General features: G+C 39.8%; 1 protein-coding gene across 6 annotated transcripts in view; it reads right to left on the bottom strand.

The window, feature by feature from the left end:
* Positions 1 to 24,630, bottom strand: part of TENM2 (teneurin transmembrane protein 2) — a 2,093,216-nt gene that overhangs the window by 71,792 nt on the left and 1,996,794 nt on the right. For all 6 annotated transcript variants that reach the window (XM_048860042.2, XM_048860041.2, XM_048860043.2 and 3 more), the window contains one exon: positions 4,026 to 4,172. In XM_048860042.2, coding sequence (XP_048715999.2) covers positions 4,026 to 4,172 — 147 coding nt within the window. The remainder of the gene's footprint in view (positions 1 to 4,025; positions 4,173 to 24,630) is intronic.

The raw sequence follows: 24,630 nt of genomic DNA, 5'->3' as shown, positions 1-24,630 counted from the left end.
GCGAACAGCCATTCTACAGCAAGCCAGGTGCATTATAGTTCAATATCTTTCTCATGAGGAGCTGGGTATAACTAATTCTAGAAGTTAGACATAAGAAAACAAAATAAAAGGCACACATGTACTGAGAGAACTCATCAGGCATTGGACATAGAAAAAAACCCATGGAAAAGTTACTAAATAACCCTGTAGATTACACAAAATGTGTTATATTCAAAGCGCCAAGCTTGCATGAGAGTCATAGACTGCTTTTTATCTGAAGATAATCAGCCTCCAGCCATAAAATTATAAAAACATTATGGTCACTTAATAGGCAAGAACTCAGATTGGTGTGATCACATTTTAAAAAGTTGAAGGGTGATCAGGAGCGAGACTACTTTAAACTTGTAGTCACACTGAGTTGAGAGTACAGGATAGTAAAAAATTGTGGGAGCTCTCATATAGGCCTTATAAATACACAGCTAGATGGATAGATGGATGAATGGATGCATGTGTGTGAAGGAGGCTTAGTGAACAGATGATGAGCATTGTATAACACAGGAATTGGCAACATTTGGCCTGCGGCCCGCCAGAGTAAGCCCCCTGGGGGGGTGGGCTGGTTTGTTTACCTGCCACATCAGCAGGTTCGGCCGATTGCATCTCCCACTGCCCTCGGTTCACCGCTCCAGGCCAATGGGGGCTGTGGGAAGCAGTGCGGGCCAGTGGGAGCTGCGATCGGCTGAACCTGCGGATGTGGCAGGTAAACAAACCAGCCCAGCCCGCCAGGGGGCTTACCCTGGCGGGCCATGTGCCTTACCCTGGCGGGCCATGTGCCAAAGGTTGCCGATCCCTGGTATAACAACACAGATAGAAGTGGGTAAGTGGATGGATTCTGAGTGGATGGATCTCCTCAAGCCTTCATAGGAAAAAATCCTCTAGAATTTAATAAGGATGAAACCAACAGAGAGCAAAAATGATCTATTGGTTAAGGCAATGGACTGGGACTCAGGAGACCTAGGCTCTGTCATCAACTCCCTGGGTGTCCTTGGACAGGTCATGCAGTGCAGATTTTCAAACATATTCAGCTAGCCTTTCCAAAGTGCTCAGTACTTGCAACCAGGACCAGATTTTCAAAAGAATCCAGTTCCCATTTAGGCACTAAATGAAACAGCCAGAATTTCAAAACTGCACAGTAGCTAGGAGCTACTGAGCAATTTTGAAAATCTAGCTAAACTCTTTGGAAAATTCTGGCCCCAGCAGTGGGTGCTGAGTCCTTCTGATAATTATAATCTCAATCTTTCTAGCCCTCTGTTCCCCATCTGTAAAATGGGGATACTATTTCTTTTTCCTACCCTCTGTCTTTCTTGTCTATATGGACTATAATCTCTTTGTGACAGGGATTGACTCTTGCTGTCTCAGTGCCTAGCGCAACAGTGCCTGGATCTTGGCTGGAACTTTTACAACATTACTGCAACATATAAATAAAATAAAATAACAATAATAGAGTTCTACAGAAATGTAATATGATTCTCTAGAGATTACTCTACATACAAACAGAATGTAATAGACTTATATCCTTATCAGTTTAACTATCCTATAAAATTCTATATAAGGGAAATAATTATTAAATTCTATAAGACGGTGAAAAACACAAAGAAAGGTTATAATTTTTTAATATATTCTATAGCATTTTTCTATACAGGCTAGATTGTGTTTGACAACACAAAAGCAGATCCTTCCTCTCTAAACAACACTTTGCACATTTCCATCAGCTTATAGTAGATGACATAGAGCATTATAATCAATTACAACTGGTGACAAATGGAACAGATGAAGAGAACACAATGTTAGAAAATATTTGTATAGATTGAGTGTGCATGGGAGTGTTCAAAGGCCAGATGGTCTGCAAGTCTCATAAACCTCACATTTCCCACATGTAGAGGCAGTCTGCACCCTTTCCCCTTTGGCTATGATTAAGATGAATTAACAATCACACTTCTTGCTAGTGATGATTAATATTATATTCCTGTCATTTCACATATGCATTGCATATATTTTCTGACTTTAATGGGCTAGTATTTGCTCTCTGTGAGCAAAGTCTTTGAGGCTTGTAATTCTTAAATTGGGGTGATCGGTTGAATGGTCTCACAAGAGCCAAAGGATTTCCCCCCACTGCCCGCATGTCTGTTTTACATGTGTAATATGCCCTAGGTTAAACAAGTAAATAAACAAAGACAGTGAAATCATTCTCCCTACTAATTTTTTAAAGCTCTTATTCCATTATTATTATCATTTCTTTCAAAAATCACTTTTGGTTTCAGGGAGAATTTCTAATTTTGCAATGTTGGCATAAAAACTAGTTCATTTTTTAATTTATTATGTTAAGTCACACAGTCGTATTACATAAGGTGAGTATTTTTATCTGTATGGTCACATGGCAAGAGCTTTTTACTAGAGATAGCCCTGAACTATGAAGTTTTGCAGTGTTCAGATCCATGAGGTTGATTTGGTTCTTACAGAGTAAGGTAACAGCTGCCAAGCTGAGATTCAGATCCCAACTTTGACAACAACATTTGAGGGTATGTGATCTGGGTATGTGAGTGCAGAATTTGGCTCTACTGGCTAGGATTTCAAAAGAGGTCTTCACATTGTGGGTTAAGCGATTTTGAAAATCTTTCCCCAGCACTGAGCACTTGGAAATCTGACCCTGAGCTCTTCAGAAGAACTGGACCTAAGGGATTATAAATGCTGTTCAGTGTTTGGCTAACATTACTGAACTGAAACCCCCTTTTTTGGATTTGTGGGTTTAAAGCAATTTCTGTAAGCCTTAAATATTATATAAGAATAGGACACTCATCTTTTAAAGGCAATTTCATTGCTGAAGCAATCATCCAAAGAATAAAGAGTCTTCCTGAAGTTTTGGGAAATACCACAACCAAAACATTCTCTGCAGCTACTGCTCCAGAAGAAATACTTCATCAGTACACAACAGATGTGCTCTTTAAAATAAATGAGGTCCAACCAAAAGTAATAGACTGAAGAAAAGAAGCTACATGAAATATTTGGTTTTGATGAATGTCAGAAGAAAAGGAGAGAGTGGAAAAGCTTCTATGGCTGGCAATCAAAAGAAATATAGGGAACAATATGAAAAAGTTACTTCAGGAAAAACAAGACAGTTTCCAAGGATCCTTGTTTATTTAGCCTATCTGCTGCACCACAAATCTCAGCATTTTACAGATGGTAGAGGTCTTTTCTTCCTTTCCCATGAATGACTCAATGTATTTGTCAGGAGACTAGACATCCACATTGTACAGCTTTTAGGAACTTTTCTGCTCTAAGTTCTATAAGATTTACATTGAAAGTTTCTACAATGAAAGTTTCCAGAAAACAAGATGTACTGCAGCCCTCTTTGAAAACCATGTTGGACCAAATCCTGAAGTCCATAATCATAATTTACTTAATGTTAGTTTGCCTGGGTAAGGACAGAGTGAAAACTGAATAAAGACCTCCGGATGTAAATACAGATAGGTTTGTTCAGTCCTTTACAGCTCTGCATGTTGGTAGCAAAATATGACACAGTGAGCTAAGACTTCTTATGTGGTTTTTGCATATGAGGACATGACCTTGGCTTCTGGCACAAAGGTGAATAAATGTTGCTGAATATCCTGCTAAATTAGCTATTACACTTCTGCACATATGCATAGTAAGTGATTTTACAATTCACCAGGTGGCATGAGCTTGCATATCTGAGGGCAGGATCGAGGTCTAAGATTCTAGGCCATATTCATCACTGATGCAAACTCCACTGGCTGCAATGGGGTTTATACCAAGGTGGAATCTGGTCCTCTGTCTTCAAAAGGAGGCCTTTCAGGTCACACCATGTTTCCTCAAGGACACAGCTTTCTCCATCTCATTTGTTTCAAAGGAAATGTAACAACAGTATTGACAATAGTATGAGAGAGGGCCTTTCTGTAGTAAAGTGACTCATGACGAAAGTGCATATAACCCTCTGTTCTTTAGGGATTGGGAACTGGAAGACTTTTGCTCACCTCCCTCATTATCCTTGTTATCAGCACAGGAGGTTTCCATGGCAACATTGCATCCAGGCCCTCTCCAGCCGGTCTGGCAGACACACTGCCAGCTGTTCTGACCGAGCGTGCATCTCCCATTGCCATTGCACAAATCAGGGCAGCCATCTGGTTGAAGAAATGAAGAAGATAAGTACTAGAAATACTAATTTACATTAAGATTCTACGCTCTAGGCAGGTAAACAATACCACTGTGCATACAAAAAGCAGCTTCAGCTAGTGGGATAAATAAAAACCCTCACTGTTGCTGAGTGGGGAGGGGCAAGGTAGAGAAAATTCATATTTAGCTCACACCTTCATAAAAAGTGTGCATTCAAGTGATATGTAACTGGATCCCCCAAAACTTTAAGAACTTGGGATAATTTTTAATTGTTATAGACATAATTGACAGTCTGCTGACACAGGATCAAATTCTCATTTTATGCCCATTTTTATATAAAATAACTCCTCCATCCATATATATCTACATAGGAGAATTGTTTTAAAACAAAGATGGCAGCATGCCCTGTGTCTTTTCTATAGTGTATTATAAAATCCTCCAGAACTTCTTCTAACATAAAGTTGGAATATAAAGAACCTCCAGCAAAACTATTTCAAAAAAACCTCTCTCTTTAGAAGTCAGGTTTAAATGCCCACCTTTAAAAGACTTAACTATTTATTACAAAGCCTATTCATGTCAGGATTTAGCATGTTATATTTTCCAGAGAGACACCTTAGCAGGGATATCCCATAAATAATATATAGTGTGACTGTCTTCAGCTGTGCTCTTATTTATTATTAGTAGAGCTGAATTGGGAATGAAATATTCTACCTGGTAGGCTGCCTGTGTTTATCAACCAAATGTTCATGGATAATGGATACCTTAACTTGTCAATCTACTTCCCATAGGTGAAACTGTCACAGTAGGTGGAACTGTACCTGCCTGAATACCTATTGAAAATAAACAGACAGAATTTCCATTGACGGGAATGAAACGTGGTGGGAACGGAGAGGAAGGAAGAAGGGGGGAAGCCTTCACGGCTTGATACACACGTGGTGGCAATAGTTCTTCACTACACTATTTACTCCACATCTGAGCCATTCCAGTAACTCCTCATTTGAGAAGGCTGAAGAGTCAGGCAACAAACCTCTCTCACACGTTGCGAACCGACTGCGGGTGGGTGGCATAAACAGGAGAGAGAGGACAGAATTGCCACAACTAGAGGTAGAAAAAATGATCTGATCTACAGTGGAAACAGGATCATTGTGCTTTAAACCCTCTCACTGAGGTTTGAAATCCAATCTCCTAATCTTGCTGTCTACATAATTGTCATAGAACATGGAGTAATTGCTCCTGGTATTGAATCTTATTGCTGCAGGAATCAGGCAGCACGTTTCCCCCTATATACAGCTTTGCAGACCAGGCTATGTACATCATGGGGCTCTCTCACCTTCCTCTGGAGGATCACATACTGGCTATTACTGGAAGGAGGACTTGAAGGACCAGTGGTTTGATCTGGCAGAGCAAATCATGCTTCTATGTTAATTTTAATTCTCCAATAGCCCAAATAATCCGAGGATAAACTGATCTCAGAAGAACCTTTCAAACTCATCCACAGGATGCATCAGGGAAGGTTTCCTTATCCTGGATAGCAGTGGGCTAGTAGATTGTTTCTTGTGGCAAACTGTATTCTCAGTCTGGGGCCAGCCTTGACGTCTGGCCTGCAGCAGTACTCTTGGATCTTCCTGGGAGAATATGCGTGGAACAGCATATGTTAGGTCTCTCTGTATTTGCCACACTGACCCAGAGCTGTGACTGTTAATAAATGGATTATTCCACTCCCATGTCCAATTGGTACAAGGGCACAGTGAAATTGACTAACTATCCTAGCAAAGCATGGCTGTTCCTTATATTAGAAAACAGTGAGGGATTTACTTGGCACCATTCATCTTTAGATCTGCATATTTTTGTATGTTTCTTTTACATTTTTATTTCATTTGAACAGAGAGCTTGTGAAAGATCCTGGCTTGAGAGCTCTGGACACTAAAGTCCTGTGTTTATCCACAGACCAGATCCATTACAGGTAGTAGCAGTCAAAGTTTCTACACACTGTCCCGCCACTGTGCTTGAACCCTGATCACTTCAAGCAGTTAAATGGGAGTTCAGTCACCATGCCCACTCAGTGCTTGGCCTCTCTGCTGAGATTGCCAATAAGAATGTAAACTATGGTGTGTTTTGTGATGTGGCTATCTGTTTTTGTGGATAGGGCTAAGACCATTAAACTCATTCTATGTAGACAAGCTATCAGCAGATACTAAGAAGCCCCTTGAGTTTTCTTCCAATGCTGCTATTGTGTATTTAAACTACACAATGCCCCCTTCACTTGAAAGAAAGGTTATTTTTGCATTACAGATCTTAGCAGCAATATATGAAATATTTTGAAGGTATTTTATTTTATCTTTGGCTTGTCATGTTGTTTGAGTGACTAAAATGATAATGCATCAAGGGAGGCATCATGCTGTAAGACAAATGATTTGTTTTAAATGTAAAATGAACATTAATGGTGAATACCTACTCAGGGTTTGCTTTTTGTGGGGGAACCGGAGAGAGAGATAAACACATCACAGTAGCAGGTTTGCTCCACAACATATGAGCAAGATGAAAACATGAACAGTAGGGAGCCAGCATAATCTCTGAAAAGTTTTAGGTGCAGCTGGGAATTAATGGACATGACTTTGCTTTCAGCTTGAAGAGTGAAGGAAGCAGCACTAGTGCAGGCATGATGTTGCTAGGAAACACTTTGCCACCACTGTAGAGTTCATTCAATTTGTGGCCTTCCAAAGAGAGACTTTGTGTTCCAGTAACGTAAAAAACAGCTTATATTTAAAAAAAGAAAAAAAGAAAAAAAGCTAGCACATAATTAGGTCACAATGAGATCTAATTATTTTTGGCAATGATTTTTTTCTTTAAAAAGCTGTTAAAATGATGAATGTATTTAGCTATGGAAAATGGCTTATGTTGAAGTGAATAAGCAGGTAGTGGCTACTTTGGATTTTTACAAAAATGTACAAAAAGGCACTTAAAAATTATCTCCAAATAAATACTTACATGACAGGAGAGCCATTATGGTCTGTTAGGCAAAAAGTGGTTCTAAGAGCCTGTTTACACAATAGACCAAAACATCTCCATTTTGAGCTACAGAGTAAATAATCAGCTTTCTAAAAAAAGGTCTAAAAAAGGTTTCAACTATATTTGTACAACAAACTTTTACGTAGGTCTAAAATACCTGTTTTTAAAAACTTCCTAACTGTGCATTTGCATAATGATTGAAGCCGATACTGCCAGTCTATTACTCAGGGCATGTCTAGGCTGCGATCAGAGGTGTGACTGCAGCACTTGTAGACATACCTCAGCTAGCTTTGATCTAGCTATCTCAAATGACAATAGCAGTGAAGCCATGGCAGCACCGGCTAGCCACTCAAGTATATAGTCAAGGTCCTAGATGGGGTTGAAAGGCCAGTGCTGCTATTGTTATTTGAGCTAGCTGGATCAAAGCAAGGGGTCACAATGCAGATTGCAGTGCAGACATACCCTCAATATTTGTACATGGCTAGCAGGGCTTGAAGCTTTTTGTCAAGCCACCTTGAAGAATGATAATCAAGCCCTGCCAAATGAAGTAATGTTAAGACTCGGATACAAAGCAAGATCCCAATCTTGCAAATATTCACTACAGGTCACAGTACTTTCTTCAGTGTGAGTGCTCGTGGAAGTAAGCACTGCTCCCAGCACTAAGTGATTGGGCACTAAAAGCTTGCACAGAATCTGCTACTCTCACTCACACTGAATAATGTATGACTCCTTGGGTAGTACTAATGAAATTAGTGAGGCTATTGAAGGATTAAAATTCCTCTCAACGAGAGTAAGAATATCAGAATCTAGCCCTGAGAACTAATTCACTGCTGCATGGGGACTGCGGAGCTATAGTTCTGAGAAAGGGCCTGTCATCGTTGAGAAGACAGGTAGAGATATTCCTAGTGAGCAGAATATTCCTTATCTTTTCTATAATGTTTAATGGAAAATGTCAAAAAGTAAGCTAAAAAACTCAGGATATAGTGACTGTTTAAAGTGTCAGATTGACAGCTCTGGAATCTAACGGCCTATTTATCCACAGAACGGGCACAGCATGGGCAACAAAAATGCAAGTTTCTCACTTCTCCAGCAGCGTATCTCAACGTAACTTGGAGAGACTGCCTCTGGGTGTGAGAAAGGAGCTCAGTCTTATGCCCTTTCAGTCCACAGCTTGCCCATAGGAATGTTACAAGGGGGGAAGGGGTAAGTGTGTGCACACAGGGAGAATTGCCTTAAGATGTTATTTAAGAGCGTTTTGGGGGAAGGGGGGTTTCACAGTTGTTAATATCAAGAAACGTTTCACCATTCTTGACAAAATAACGGATCAATGTTGTGACAGGAACAGGATGAGAGTGAGAGCGGATTTTGAGATTAAAATCAAGCACATCTTGGAACATACTGAAACATCCCTCCTCTTCACTACAGACAGACACACTTACACACGTGTAAGTGGAAGGAGAACACTGGGAGAGGGAGGTAAAGAAAAAGAGAAAGCAAAACCAGAATGTCTCTGCTTGATTTTAGAGTCTGACGCAAAAACTGTGTGTTCCGCAAGGCTGAGAGTCTGTGATGCTTTATAAATTACTCAATGAAAAAAAATTCCGTATAATCTTATCACTTCAGAATTGTGAGACTGTAGCAGGGTAGACACCTGCTCCTGCCCTGAGGAGCTTAGAACAGCCCAGGAGAGGGCTGTGGCTGGGGCAAGCAGACCAGCCTGAATAGGGAAGTAGGCTCAGCTGGGGCTACGCGCCAATTAGGGCTTAGCTGGCCTTATAAGTAGGCAGTGAGCTAGGAGCTGACTCTCACTCTCTCTTTCCTTTGGAGAGGGAGGGATCTGGCTGCAGGGAGCAGAGAGTACCTAGATTGGTGCAGGGCTGGGGAAAGGCCAAGGGAGCTGGGGAACTCCAGCCAGGAAAATCCCAGGCTGCGGCTTAGTAGAAGGCCAGGCAGGTACGGGGCTTGCAAAGGGGGCAGCCCACAGGTAGGCTGAGGCAGCAGGTCCAAACCCCTCCTTGCCAGTGATGATTGGCTTTTACACTGCAGTCTGCCCCCGATACAAGGGCTAGTTGGTGACTGGCAGTAGCCTTACAGTGAGACAAGGTGGGGACAGTGGGTGCAGGGTCCCCTGAGGGGGGGAACCCTGAGAGACAGTGGGTGTACTGCCAGGGGGCGGGCAGCCATCCAAGAGACAAGGGGCACCGGGTCCGGGAAGGATGCGGGGCCAGCGGTAAGGCGGATCACTGACCTGCAGAGGTTTCAGAGTAACAGCCGTGTTAGTCTGTATTCACAAAAAGAAAAGGAGTACTTGTGGCACCTTAGAGACTAACCAATTTATTTGAACATAGCTTATGTTCAAATAAATTGGTTAGTCTCTAAGGTGCCACAAGTACTCCTTTTCTTTTTGTGACCTGCAGAGGGCTCTCCGGAACCTAGTGAGCTAATTTCCAACGAAGACCAGCAGAAGGCGCTGCAGGGGTGAGTCCACTCCCTTACAGAGACTAATCCTTAATGTCTGGTGTCACTTTCTTTCTATCTTAGGGTTTTCCATGGCAACCACCACCAAAGTCTCTAAAGCGCTTCCCAAGTAAATTAGATGGGCACAGCAAATTCCTTGGAGGACTTCACTGAGTCCTCTGCTCTTCATTGGTTGGACAAGGATTAGATATACTTAGCTTGCTCATAGTCAACAAGGCCATTTCTTGGCAAGATACTTTTTTACTACATCTACATTGGCAAGTAGTATCAGATCATTGAATCCTATGGGAATCATCAGGTACATCTTGAGAACAATCCTGTAACTCTTAACTGCACCAATCAGTAATTTAATAAATACTTTACGAATATATCATTGTCCAGGGACTTTATATTCTCTAGATACCCATACTGCTTGGTAATGAATTAGAATTGCTTCAGTCACACTTCCTAGGCCAGTTTCAACACAAACATGACCACAGCACTTCAAACAAGAGAAACCTGGCTGATATGCACTATCTATGGAATTAGGATCAAAACATGACCAGCTAATTACTTAAGACAAATACTAAACAACATATAGAAGCTTTTCTATCAAAATAATTGATTATGAGCTCCTTGTAGCAGGAACTGATCTTTCTTGCCTTTCTGAAAAGCACACAGCACAAAGTAGAGGCTACTACAGAAATATAAATAATACATACAACAATGAAAAATTAAGAACACCACCACCACTAATAATACAAAGACTAAGAACACCACCACCACTAATAATACACAGAACTTTAACATTTGCAATTAACTCTTTCTATTTCCTATACGCTGTTATGATTAAACATTTATACTGGAATAGTACCTTGGCACCAATCAGGTCAGGGCCTCACTGTGGTAGGTGCTATAGAAAATGAGAATTCCAGCCCTAAAGAGCTTGTAATCCAAAAGAAAAGAGATACTTAGAATGTAAGCTCTTTGTTATATGTTTGTACAGCACCTTCAGCTATGGGGCCCTGGTCCATAACTGGGGCTACTAGGAACTACTGCGATACAAATAATATACAATTATCATTATTTAATAAATATTGGATGAGACAAAAGTAGATGGGGATCTATAATAATTAATTAGAATATTATAAATGTCATAATTTACATTTCCTGTATTCACAGTCAATGAAATTCATCTCTGTGTGGAGGGCCAGTGCAAAATCTATGCAGCACTTAAGCTTATTTTGAAGACAAATATAGGACTTAAATAATGCAGTGACCCTGCAGACAGGTGAAATTCATCCAGATTGCATTGCAGAATTATAATAAACAGTGAACAAAGCCATCCCTGTTATTTATGTGCTTATTTTCAAGTTATAAATACAGTGAAAACCACATTGGGGATAAATCATCATCAATGATTCACTACACATTTAAACTAAGCAGCGATGGTGCTCAGTAAATTTATTTGCTGTATATAGGCACTCTAGGGAAAACTTCAACCCAGTTTTAGATGAATGTCTGCCCAAAACAACTCCCCCTGTCATCTGAGTGATATTAAAGAATACCATGTATGCGCACATTTGTACACACAAATAAATTAAATTATCCTTGGCATGAACTAGTTTTAAACTTAGTGAAACTGAAAATAGTTTGTCACACTCTGGATAGAAGATCAAAGTCCAAATTCATGCTGACTGCTTCACTTGGATTTTCTATCTGAACCTTGATTCCATCTATAATCAGTAGCACTCCCTGTTTTGATAGGGCCAGACACCTTGGAACGGAAAGGAGGGAGAGTGGAGCATACAGGGAAAATCAAAGTCTGAAAAACTCTTCCCAAATGGGCAAGACTCATCTGTTTGCTCTTTTTCCAAATTTCTAAAAGTTTACAATAATAAGCACATTTTATTTTTTTAAACAGAGAAAAAGGGGAAAGACGACATGTAGAAAGAAATAGCGAAGGACAAACAGGGCAATCTTTCTGTCTACCTATCCAGGCACTTACATGGGCCTCATCACCATAATATTGGAGTAGCTCACAATGATCTATAGATTTGATCTTCACAGAACCCCTATGAGATAAAGCACTATTATACGTATCTTACAGATGGAGAATTGAGGCCCAAGTGCACAAAGGGTGTCTGTGGATGGAGCTGGGAATTGAACGTAGATCTTCCGAGTCCCAGTCCCAGTCCAGTGCCCAGTCTACTAGACAATCAAACCATGGCTTTCTCCTCTATCTCCTCCACATGACATGGGATTGGTTGGAGACAGAAGGGATTCCCCTGGCCTTTCCCCACTTAGTGACCCCACCACGATGGTAAAGCATTTATTTGGTCCATAAAATCACTTCAACATGGGAGAAACTAATTAGGTCATCTCGCCCCTGATTGAAAGCCCTCTGTAGTCAATGGGAGTCTATCCAGTGACTTCATGACCATTGGATCAGCCACCCAATCATTCCCCTTGCGCTGTACAGTCCAGTTTTAAATCACTCATGTGACGGCGTTTACCCCACTTCCAAGATGAAAGTATCTTTATTGCATTTAAATTGGCAGTCTAATGGAGCTATGATATTGGGTGCAAATTCTTGTATTTAAACACAGCTACAACTAATGTGAAGAAGGAAAATAAAAACAAAAAAAAAACCCCAACTACCACCTAATTTGACGAACTTCTACCTCTACCTGTTCCTCTAAAAATTGTGTTTAAAATCTCAACCAAAGTACAGCTGAAATAAACAGAATGGGTAATATGCAAAAGGAATACAGGGTATGGCAGTGCCTAAGGAATGTATAGAAATGCCACAAAGGTAATCAAGGCAATAGTCTGTTTCATTTGGCTTTTGGATGATAATCAGATTGTTTTTGTATTTTGTGCTGTTTCCTTCAATGAGCTACTGATATTCCCATCGCCGTCTAGCAAATAATGAATGAGGTGCCTAGGAGTATGGAAATCAGAGCATGACTTTGATTTCTTATCTGTTATTTTTAACCATCCAATTCCTACATCCACAGGGCATAGTTAAAGCCACAGGAGAGGCGTAAAAATACAAATGACAGATAGTACAGATGTAGGCACTGACCAGTTATTTACTGCATGGTTAGTGTTTGATCTTTTAACTAATCTGAAATCAGTTTATAACAATAAATAACAAAATGCTTTTTTAACAATACAAATATTGAAAAGCTAATGAAGTCACTAAACAGTTCTCCCATACATTGTACAAATAAAGAAATAGCTAAACTAAGCATAAACAAACATTTTGCTAATGAGTGAGGATGTGAAAAATGAAATTGACTCAAAAATTAAACTGATTAGTTGACTTTCATTGCACAAGCTGAAGAGATGCAAAGGGCAAGCAAGAAGCATCAACAACCTTGAATACTTAACATAAAAATGGCCATATTGGGTCAGACTGATGGTCCATCTAGCCCAGTATCCTGTCTCTGACAGTGCCCAAAGCCAGATGATTCTGGCAGTTGGAGATTTAGGGACACCCAGAGCATGGGGTGGTGTCCATGACTATCTTGGGTGATAGCCATTGAGGGACCTATCCTCCATGAACATATCTAATTCTTTTTTGAACTCAGTTATACTTTCGACCTTCACAACAACCCATGGTACAGGTTTACTGTGCGTTGTGGGAAGAAGTATTTCCTGTTTGTTTGTTTGTTTTAAAACTGCTATTAATTTCATTGGGTGACCCACTAGTTCTTGTGTTAATGAACTTTCTCCAGACCATTTATCCATATTCACTTTCTTCAGATCATTCATGATTTTATAGACCCCTATCATATGCCCCTTTTAGTCTGCTCTTTTCTAAGCTGAACAAGTTTCTGTCTTTTGAATCTCTCCTTGTATGGAACTTGTTCCATACCCTTAATCACTTTTCTTGCCCTTCTCTGCATCTTTTCCAATTCTAATATATCTTTTTTGAGATGGGGTGACCAGAACTGCATGCAGCATTTAAGGTGTGGGTGTACCAAGGATTTATATACTGGCATTATGACATTTCCTGTTTTACTTTCTATTCCTAATTGTTCCTTTTGGTTAACTTAATTGATTCCGCTGCACAGTACGTGGATGTTTTTAGAGAACTATTCACAATGACAACAAGATCTCTTTCTTGAGTGGTAACAGTTAATTTAGATCCCATGATTTTGTATGTATAGATGGGATTTTTTCCAATGTGCATTGCTTTGCATTTACCAACATTAAATTTCATCTACCATTTTGTGGCTGAGTTACCTAATTTACTGAGATCCCTTTGTAACTCTTCACAGTCAGCTTTCGACTTAACTATATTGAGGAATTTTGTATCAGCTGCAAATTTTGCCACCTCACTTTTCAGATAATTTATGAATATGTTGAATAGCACAGGTCCCAGTACAGAACCTTGGGCATCCTGCTATTTACCTCTCTCCATTGTGAAAACTGACCATTTATTCCTATCCTTTGTTGCATATCTTTTAACCAGTTACTGATACATGAGAGGACTTTCCCTCTTGTCCTATGACTGATCAATTTGCCAAAGACCGTTTGGAGAGGGTCCTCGTCAAAGGATTTCTGAAAGTACAAGTATACGATATTGACTAGATCACCCTCATCCACATGTTTGTGAACTACCTCAAAGACCTCTAATAGATCAGTAAGGTATGATTTTCCCTTACAGAAGCCATGTTGACTCTTCCCCCAATACATATTATGTTTATCCATGTGTCTGCTAATTTTGTTCTTTACTATAGTTTTAAGCAATTTTCCTGGTACTGAAGTTAGACTTACTTGTCTGTAATTGCCAGGATCGCCTTTGGAGCCTTTTTAAAAAATTGGCCTTACATTAGCTAACCCCCAACCATCTGGTACAGTGGCTGATTTAAGCGATAAGTTAAATATAAAACTGCAGAACTGGTGTATGTAAGTTCAGAACCCTTGGTAAATACCATCTGGTCCTAGTGACTTGTTACTGGTTAATTTCTCAATTTGTCTCAAAACCTTGTCTATTGACACCTCAATCTGGGACAGTTCCTCAGATTTGTCACCTAAAAAGAATGTGACAAGTGTGGGGATCTCTCTCATATCTTCTGCAGTGAAGACCAATGCAAAGAATTAATTTAGCTTCTCCACAATAGTCTTATCTTCCTTAAGTGCTCCTTTAGCACCTCAATCATACAGTGGCCCCACTGTTTGGCAGACTTCCTGCCTCTGATGTACTTAAATTTTTTTTTTGATGTAAGTTTTTGTATCCTTAGCTAATTGTTCTCAAATTATTTTTTTTGGCCTTCCTTATTATGCTTTTACACTTGACTTTCCAGAGTTTATGCTCCTTTCTATTATCTTCACTAGGTTTTCCAATTTTTAAAGGATGCCCTTTTGCCTTTGACCACCTCTTTTACTCTGCTGTTTAGCCTTGGTGGCATTTTTTTGGTCCTCTTACTGGTTGAGCCTCTATTATATGGCATTTTAAAACAGTTACTGATTCCTCTCCACTCTTACTCATAGTGCAAACAATTATGATAAGTTAATTTCCCTTAATTTCCATCAAATTGCCTGTGGATGTACAGTATGACAGAGTTCTCTTCCAATTGCTATCTCCTCCTCTATGTAACTATCTAATCTCTCTCTCTGCTTGCTTATGATATCTAGGCACCAAAATAAAAAATACAAAAATGGAAGAGGAAAAGATGCGAAGTTGTTTACTGGGGATTTATTTAAATCCTCTGGCAGGATGTCAATTGTTGATATACAAAAAAGGAAATCTCCATAGCAGTTGCCTGTTGGAATACTTTTAAGTTGTTCTTAACTTACCTTTCTGGAGTGGAGGAGTACAAGAAGGGAAAAAGAAAAATGAAAGACGGAGCGATCACATTACAGCATAAATCACATAAATTAGAAATGGAAAAAATCTAGTAGATCACAGAGTCCATTTCCCTGCCAATGGGGATTTCTCCCAACAATATATTCTCAAGTGTTTTACTCAATCTGGTTTTAAATTATTCAAACAGTAGGGCTTCTGTTATTCCCTATGGGAAGATTCTCCTCATAGTCCCTAGCCTAGCTGGAGCACCACTGCATTCTGGCAATCAGTGGCTGTTAGAATGGCTCTTTGGGGCTTTCTGGCATATGGGCACAGATTGGGGCAGCACAGAGGCTGCTCTAAGTTGTGTTGGAGGTGGTGCTGGTTTTAGGGTCAAGGTTGGCAAAATGCAGCATCGGTCCTGCACTAAACACAGCACAGCTAAACCCAAGAATTGGGACCTTTATATATAAACAGTAGGTAATATTCATCTGTGCACTGCACATATTTTCTACATACCCTACATCTGCTTATATTCTAGAAGAGTTGGTTGCATAGGGAGAGCCATGTGAAGAGAGATTCTGGTGCATGTGTGTGTGTTTGGGGAGGAGGAGATGTAAAAAAGTAAGGGATAGAGGCTGAATCTTCCAGCCCCACTACCAAGTGAGAGGGTGTTGAGGAAGCCAAGGAGAAGCTCAAGCTGAGAAGAGGGCTCCAGCTCACGCCAAGAAAAGGACTTCAGGCTGCAACATGGGGCCCAATTCCAGTTCTGCCAACAGCAGAATGCTCAGTGAGATCCTGCTCACACATAGACCAGATCATAATCTCTAGACACATCTGTGGTTTGTGAGGCCACTGGGGCAAGAGAATGGCCTGAATAAATGTAATAAGAGTGTACTGCTTGCTTTTCTGCCCCAATAAAAACTATTAGCTGTTCTGACTGCAACATCTATAAGCAGACAATAGGCCAAATTCAACCTTGGTGTATCTCCTCTGACATCAGTGGAGCTGCACCAAGGATGAATTTGGCTGATTAGATGACACGGACAGGTGTAGAAAGATTTAGTAAGTGCGCTCTGGGGTGATACCACTTTTTTGTCAGAGAAGAATAGGGTAACATTGGTCATGACAATTTGTATTAATGGAAACATGAAATAGAACACACTGTCATATTGATGTGCTCAGCATAGGGTAGGTACCTAATTATCCATAATCTGGAAAATACAGATCTACACTCTGTTAAGGATTAATTGACCACTTGGATATCACAAAATTTGTTTCCGGCACAGACTGCAGTATTGCTGTCAAATAATCTTCCTCGTATCAGACAGGTCTTATTCTTTGTGCATGCTGATAATGAGGATGTGGTCAGGAAGTAGAGCACATGATTTGTCACCTCCTCCATGTCACATACCCAAGGAACAGTCAGCCCTTCAGTGGAATACATTTTGAACAATGCAAAATGTTAGTCTGTCTCTTCTAAGTCATGCTATAGCTAAATAGTTAACTGGATGATGTACTAGAGATGCTATCCAGCTGCTAACCTGCAGAGTTAACATCAAATCAATTCACAGAATAGCCAACTCTCTGAAAAAGAAAAGCATGACTGATTTTTCCAATAAAGCTGCAAAAATCAATAATTCTTATAGATGGAACTGCTACATTCCTAACAAACTCAGACCTCATTCTCACAGCTGTGAATCTCCTCTAGAGAATCTATAACAAGCTGGAAAGAAGATTTTTGCCTTTCTGAAAATGGTCAATGAAACCAAGTTAATCAGCCCTCATAAGAATTTAGCCCTACTTATATTCTAGTTCTGCTATGAGCATCCTGTTAGGGGACCGCATAATAGGTCCGGATGCAGTTAGTTGGTGTGTATAAGATTTTGGCAAGATGCTCTGCTTTTATAGGGTTTGAATAAGTTATGATGTACTGCTATATGGATGTCTGTAGGAATAATATTCCATGCAGGGGCTAAGGGCTAAATATTGACCTCCTCCTCGTCTCTTGCATGTACTCATATGGTTAAAAACAAGCACAGAGCTGACCAACAGGGGACACAGCACACTGTGCAGCATGAAGCTGTGCTCCATAGTGACTACCCTGTGTACAAAATTACTCAAACTCACAGTTCAAAACCTCTGCATAAGATGGGCAACTCCCACAGTCCCAAGAATGAAGCAGCTGTAGAGCAGCTGTAAACATGCTCTGTGCCCTGGCAGTAATTTGGAATGAGGATCCCATTCACTCAGGCTTCAAGCAGGAGATAAAAATATGTCCCCTACAGCCTAGGCTACACATTGTATACTTTATAGTAAGATTCATACTTAACACCCAAAAATACATGTGAAAGACACAGTAAAATTCATATTTAAGTTGTCTTTCATATTTATTTTATAGTAATACAATTCATTTTAACAATATCCTAGCATGGAATTACACACACACACACAACCAACAGCACAACCAGAATCATAGGTCCTATTAAGCTGTCTGATACTTGGGTAAGAGGACTGACATGGGCCTTTTTATAGTTTGTGTCATTGTTTCCGGCAGGAAAAGCCAAACAAATATAGTCTGAGGTGACTTTCTCTGTGCAACTATCACTTATTTTAAATATTTTGGCAACAATGTAATGTTGTAACTAGGGCTGTCAAGCGATTAAAAAAATTGATCACGATTAATTGCACAATTAATCATGCTGTTAAACAATAGAGAATACCATTTATTTAAATATTTTTGGATGTTTTCTACATTTTCAAATAAATTGATTTCCGTTACAACACAGAATACGAGCATAGTGCTCACTTTATATTTATTTATTACAAATATTTGCACTGTAAAAAAAACCCAAAAGAAATCATTTTTTTCAATTCACTTAATACAAGTACTATAGTACAATCTCTTTATCATGAAAGTTGAACTTACAAATGTAGAATAATGGACCAAAAAATAACTGCATTCAAAAATAAAACCACGTAAAACTTTAAAGTCTACAAGTCCCCTCAGTCCTACTTCAGCCAATCGCTCAGACAAACAAGCTTGGTTGCAATTTGCAGGAGATAATGCTGCTTGCTTCTTGTTTACAATGTCACCTGAAAGTGAGAACAGGCATTCGCATTGCATGGTTGTAGCCGGTGTCGCAAGATATTTACGTGCTAGATGTGCTAAAGAGTCATATGTCCCTTCATGCTTTAACCACCCTGATGACGGATTCTGCTTGATAACTATCCAAAGCAGAGCAGACCGATGCATGTTCATTTTCATCATCTGAGTCAGATGCCACCAGCAGAAGGTTGATTTTCTTTTTTTGATGGTTCGGGTTCTGCAGTTTCTGCATCTGAGTGTTGCTCTTTTAAGACTTCTGAAAGCATGCTCTCAGATTTTGGATGGCACTTCAGATTCTTAAACCTTAGGTAGAGTGCTGTAGCTATTTTTAGAAATCTCACATTGGTACCTTTTTGTGTTTTGCCAAATTTGCTGTTCTTAAAACAAACGTGTGCTGGGTCATCATTCAAGATTGCTATAACATGAAATATATGGCAGAATGGAGGTAAAACAGAACAGGAGACATACAATTCTCCCCCAAGGAGTTCAGTCACAAATTTAATTAACACTTTTTTTTTAAACGAGCATCGTCTGCATGGAAGCACGTTATCTGGAATGGTGGCCGAAGTATGAAGGGGCATACGAATGTTTAGCATATCTGGCATGTAAATGTCTTGCAACGCCGCTACAAAAGTGCCATGCAGATACCTGTTCTCACTTTCAGGTGATGTAAATAAAAAGCAGGCAGCAGTATCTCCCGTAAATGTAAAAGAACTTGTTTGTCTTAGCGGCTGGCTGAGCAAAAAGTAGGACTGAGTGGACTTGTAGGCTCTAAAGTTTTACATTGTTTTGCTTTAGAGTGCAGTTATGTAACAAAACAAAAACTCTACATTTGAAAGTTACACTTTCATGATAGATTGCACTACAGTACTTGTATGAGGTGAACTGAAAAATACCATTTCTTTTATCATTTTTACAGTGCAAATATTTGTAATCAAAAATAATATAAAGTGAGCATTGTACACTTTGTATTCTGTGTTGTAACAGAAATCAATATATTTGAAAATGTAGAAAAACATCCAAAATATTTTGTCAATTTCAATTGGTATTTTATTGTTTAACATTGTGATTAATCGCAATTAATTTTTTTGAATTAATTGCATGACTTAACTGCAATTAATCAACAGCCCTAGTTGTAACATGGCCCAAGAATCAGAGTGAGTATGCGGATTCAGCAAATTGAGGGATGATAGGCAAACTTTAGCATTAGTGCAAAACAGAATATCTAACTCCAGGCACAAATCTAATTAAAATGCAATAACAATAAAACCGTGTTAATTCCAGTGTTATGGTTGAGAGTTTAAAGGTTAGGAATGATAAAAGTCAGGACATTCAATGATATGGTTACCGCAGCAACTGTAACGCAGTCTCCTTGCACACATGCAGGGCTTTTTTTAATTATAGAAAATAATGTGAAACTTATGCCTTAATATATATGGGACAGAATTATGGTTACTTTGAGAACTGTAATTTTAAACTGTTTTGAATAATTAATTTATGCAAAACATGTTGGTGAAAATGGTGAACTTGACTAAAAAAGAATGGCCAACCTATGCTTTAAAACATGTGCCTGATATTAGCCATAACCCTTAAAGAACCTCACACAGGCCATACGTAGGTACAAAAGGAAGGATAATACACATACAGTACAGCCAGTGCTATGCAGGGACACATTCTGTACCATTCTATAGGACTACTGTAGGAGCACTGTATGGAGAGTGGATGGAGACAGGGATCAGAGAATACACAGCAATTGTTATTTAGTGTGATCTTTGATGGGGGGACCTGAGATTTAGGACCATGGGTTCATATCGCAACCCTCCCACCCCAAGTTTAGATTTCAAGCTGAACTTCATACAACTCCTTGGAAATTAGTGAAACCCAGCCTGAATAGCTAAGTTTTACCTGGCTTTGGTAGAGGAAGCTATGAAAAAACACCTCAAGACCATAGGTGGGCTCAAGGGTCAGCCCAGACTTACTGAAGGGCAGCAGTCCAGGCTTTTACTCTGGTTTTGTGGGGAAGCATGAAACCAGGTGAGTACAAAGATGTGTCTAGTTTCATGTTTCGTGATGAAGGTTGCACACAACTCTACTTGGAGCGGAGCAAAGGGCCCTGTTACCCTATACTGCACTTCTCAACCCACTGAACACTCCAGTGTAGGGTGCCATGGTGCAAGAGCACTACCAACATCTGTGTTCTTACCACAGGTCACCTCCTAATGGCAGCTACTCCTTGGTCCTACCACAGGAGTGAGCGACTGCAGAGAGCTAGCCAGAGGCCTCGTCCTGTACCCACTGAAATGACTGGCAAGATGACTATTTATTATTTTATAGTGGTAGCACCTGGGAACCCTTGTCATGAACCAGTACCCGCCCCATTGTGCTAGGTGCTGTAAAAACACAGAACAAAAAGACCATCCCTGACTTAAACAGCTTTCACTCTAAGATCCCAGTGACTTAAATGGTGCAGGATCAGGCTGCATGAGAGCAGTAGTATTGTTGTGATCGAGCCATTTACCTGCATGCTCCGATCTACATGTACCCCTGGAGGTACACAGAGGTCTTCCAGGGAGTACATCAAATAATCTAGATATTTGCCTAGTTTTACAACAGGCCACATAGAAAGCACTAGCGAAGTCAGTAGAAACTAAAATTTCATACAATGACTTGTTTATACTGCTCTAAGTATTATACACTGAAATGTCAGTACAACATTTATATTCCATTTGATTTATTCTATAATTATATGGCAAAAATGAGAAAGTAAGCAATTTTTCAGTAATAGTGTGCTGTGACACTTTTGTATTTTTATGTCTGATTTTGTAAACAAGTAGTTTTTAAGTGAGGTGAAACTTTGGGTATGCAAGACAAATCAGACTCCTGAAAGGGGTACAGTAGTCTGGAAAGGTTGAGAGCTCTACCCAACTGAAACACTGTCAAGGACATAGAAGGTGAACTCCACCCTCTCCCAATATCTTCTTGGGTTGATGGGGAAGACTTCAATTATTGTTTTTTCTTCTGTCCAGTAACTGCTTGCCATTAAGAAAATACCATCCAATAGTAGCTCTATTTTCATGTTTAAAGGAGATGCAATTGTTACTTCTACTGCTCAGAAAATATTTTAAGCTGCATTATTATTTGTTGTAACTCAATCTCTCTTAATGCAGAGGCAGAGAATGTAAATGTCAAACTAAGTTAGATCAGGCATATTCAGAGAAGTTAAATGCACAGATACTTTAAGGTGATAGCATTTAATGTAACATAAACCCACAAACCCCAGGATATCCACAGTTCAGCATGAAATGCTGTCTGTAAATACCCTGTACAGCCCAGACATTTAAGTCTGAATGCCTTGTTCTTTTAATCAGTTATGCTGGCAGTAAGAGTCACATTTACTGAGGGCAAAAATGTATTTCCAGTACCCAATAAACCACAACGCATTGACATGAGATGATAGATTGGTTAACAATAACATAATTTTAGGACTTTCTTAATATATCTCCAAATAAGCAATGTTTATAGAGAACAAATTGGAATATTCAAGGTAAAAGGAAAACAAAATTCTTCCTTGACATTGCAGAGTCTGAAAGCTGATGGCTAATGTCTTCAGTACAGGGCATAATCAGGGCCACAGCAAGGTTCTGGATCAGTTGAGCTATGTGTGGAGAAACATCTTATGTTAGCTTCAAAGTCTCATTAAAAAGTTGTTTTCTGGAGCTTTAAAGCCTCAACCTTGGTTGTAATCTCAGTGCCAACCAGTTATTTCTATGCAATAGCTAGCCGGAAATTTCTGCGTGAAATTCATCCATGGGGTGGAGGGCTACTGCAAAGCCTGCTGCACCCCTTAAGCCCTATATTTGGTTGGCTGAAGACAGAGCAGACGCTAAGGGCTACCTGCCTGCCCCTTCTACACTTCAAAAGAAGTCTTGGGTCTAGCATTACATGAACTAGTTAAGGGCAGCGAAAGTGGCAATGTGGGAACCAAGGGCTCCATGTTTATACAGATTCATTGGCTCCAACACCACATGCAAATGTCTTGTAGGGACTATGGTAGTTGCTCCACGCTTTAGTACAGCAGTACAGGCTGTTTTCAGCCCCAACTTTTGACCCTCTTTGGGAGCTGGATTTCACCTGCCCAAACTACCCAAAAAGACTGATTCTTCTCAGCCTATCTGAATATATTCCAGCCAGTTCAATGTCTCTGTATACCACTGTATCACTGGAAGAAATGTGTTCAGATCAAGAAAAGGAAAATTTTGGCTGGAACAGCAGGAAAACTTCCTAGTGAAGGGATCTGCTAGACTGAGTTCTCAAGGGAAGTGGTCAAAGCTTCAATGCTTGAGACAGTGTGTGGACTAGAACAAGCCTGCGTGAACATTGATACAGAGCAGGTAGCTTGGAAAGGTTGTGTCCAGCCTGAACTTCCATGGTTCTATATATAGTGTCTCTGCAATGCCAACATTTATATCCAAAATCTCTCTGCAATATTCTTCTGACTTAGATCCTCAACTTCAATAAAGAGCTGACATTGTGCTTAACTTCATAATAAAATAATCAAGTTGATTCAATTCTGGACAGAATTAGCAAATAGTCTGCTTCAGTGATGATCTGAATGATGTGGATGAAACATTCTTTCATGTACTCTAAAAATCCAGAATGTAGACGGTTGGAAAGCACAACAGTAAATAGGCAAAACTATCCTAAGAGCATAGAGAGTGAGGAGAAATAAACTGAGCATGCCACAAAGACAGCCTCTCATGATGTTAGGTGAAAGAATAGATTTATAGTTTAAAGTGCTTGGGAAATTAGATGCAGGGTTGTAATGACTTTACAGCGTGTTACCCCTTTAAAAATGGGGTTTGCAATGGAAATATTGGCACAACCTTAAATTAGATGCCCCTGTAATGAACAAATGCATTCACAAATTCTGCTTACTCTACGAGAGAACAGGAAGGGATATATTTACTCAATTTAAAGTACTATACAAAAACTATACAAAGCTACTAATTGGCTTAGGCTATTATGTATTAATATTACCTCAGTATTTGCAGGATTACTTAGGTATTCTCCGTGGTAAGTTCTGTGAATACTTGAAATAATAAGGTAATCATATCTATTTATCGGAAGCAAAACTGGCCAAGTTTACTGTAGTAGAATTAACCATCAGATCTGAAATACCCAGATTCCCAGAGATAACATCCTGGTAAACTGACTGGGATGACTCAATCCTCCATCCTTGTGAAGGAGATAAACTGAGAGCCAGATCCTAAAATGGTGTAAACTCACAAAGCTCTAGTGAGTTCAACAGAGTTACATGGTTTTATATAATTTACTACATTGAGGTCCTTCAAATAAAACTCTAAACGTCTAACACGTCTACTTGTCAGAGAAAGGAGAAGATCCCATGGTCGCTTTCATAAGAACAGGGATTTACTCTGGTTTCTTGGCTATTGCCTCTGAACTTTTGTGCAATATGCCAGGAAATAGCTGTCCACCTGGCTGTAGTGCTTCACCCAAAGGTGGCTGCATTTCACTGCCTGGTAAAGTGCTGCTGCTGTATGCCCTTTCTGACTTGTGAAAGAGAATGACCCAACAGTGTCATTCCCGAATGAAATAGCTAATGCATCACTGAGAGAAAGCATCGTCCCTTCCTCTTTCAAACATGCAATAATCTGACCAACACTGAAGAAACCCACCCTGGATAGATAAGTTCTAGCCAGCTGCCACCCAGTGTCAAACCTTCCATTCCTGAGCAAGCTCACAGAGAAATTAGCCAGAGGCCAACTACAAGATCACTTAACTCAAGCGAATATTCTAGACCCAGCACAGGCCACAACATGGAACTGAAACCACTTCAGTGGCACTGACTGATGATCTGTCAATGGATAGAGGGTAGATATTTATTCTCATTCTCCCAGACCTCTCTGCATCATTTGACATTGCTGACCATAAGATAGTGCTGTCTCACCTGAAAGAGTTGGCAGAGGTCCAGGGTAATGCATTAAAATGTTTTGCATCCTTCCTGGGGTGTATGGGCATCTAATGAGTAGTGATGGGAAACTGAACCTCCCTCATTTGTGGAGCCCTACAA

Source organism: Caretta caretta, chromosome 8 (genome assembly GCF_965140235.1).
Source record: "Caretta caretta isolate rCarCar2 chromosome 8, rCarCar1.hap1, whole genome shotgun sequence".
NCBI classification, from domain to species: Eukaryota; Metazoa; Chordata; order Testudines; family Cheloniidae; genus Caretta; species Caretta caretta.
The sequence above is the reverse complement of the archived record's forward strand: the minus strand, read 5'-3'. Positions and strand labels throughout refer to the sequence as shown.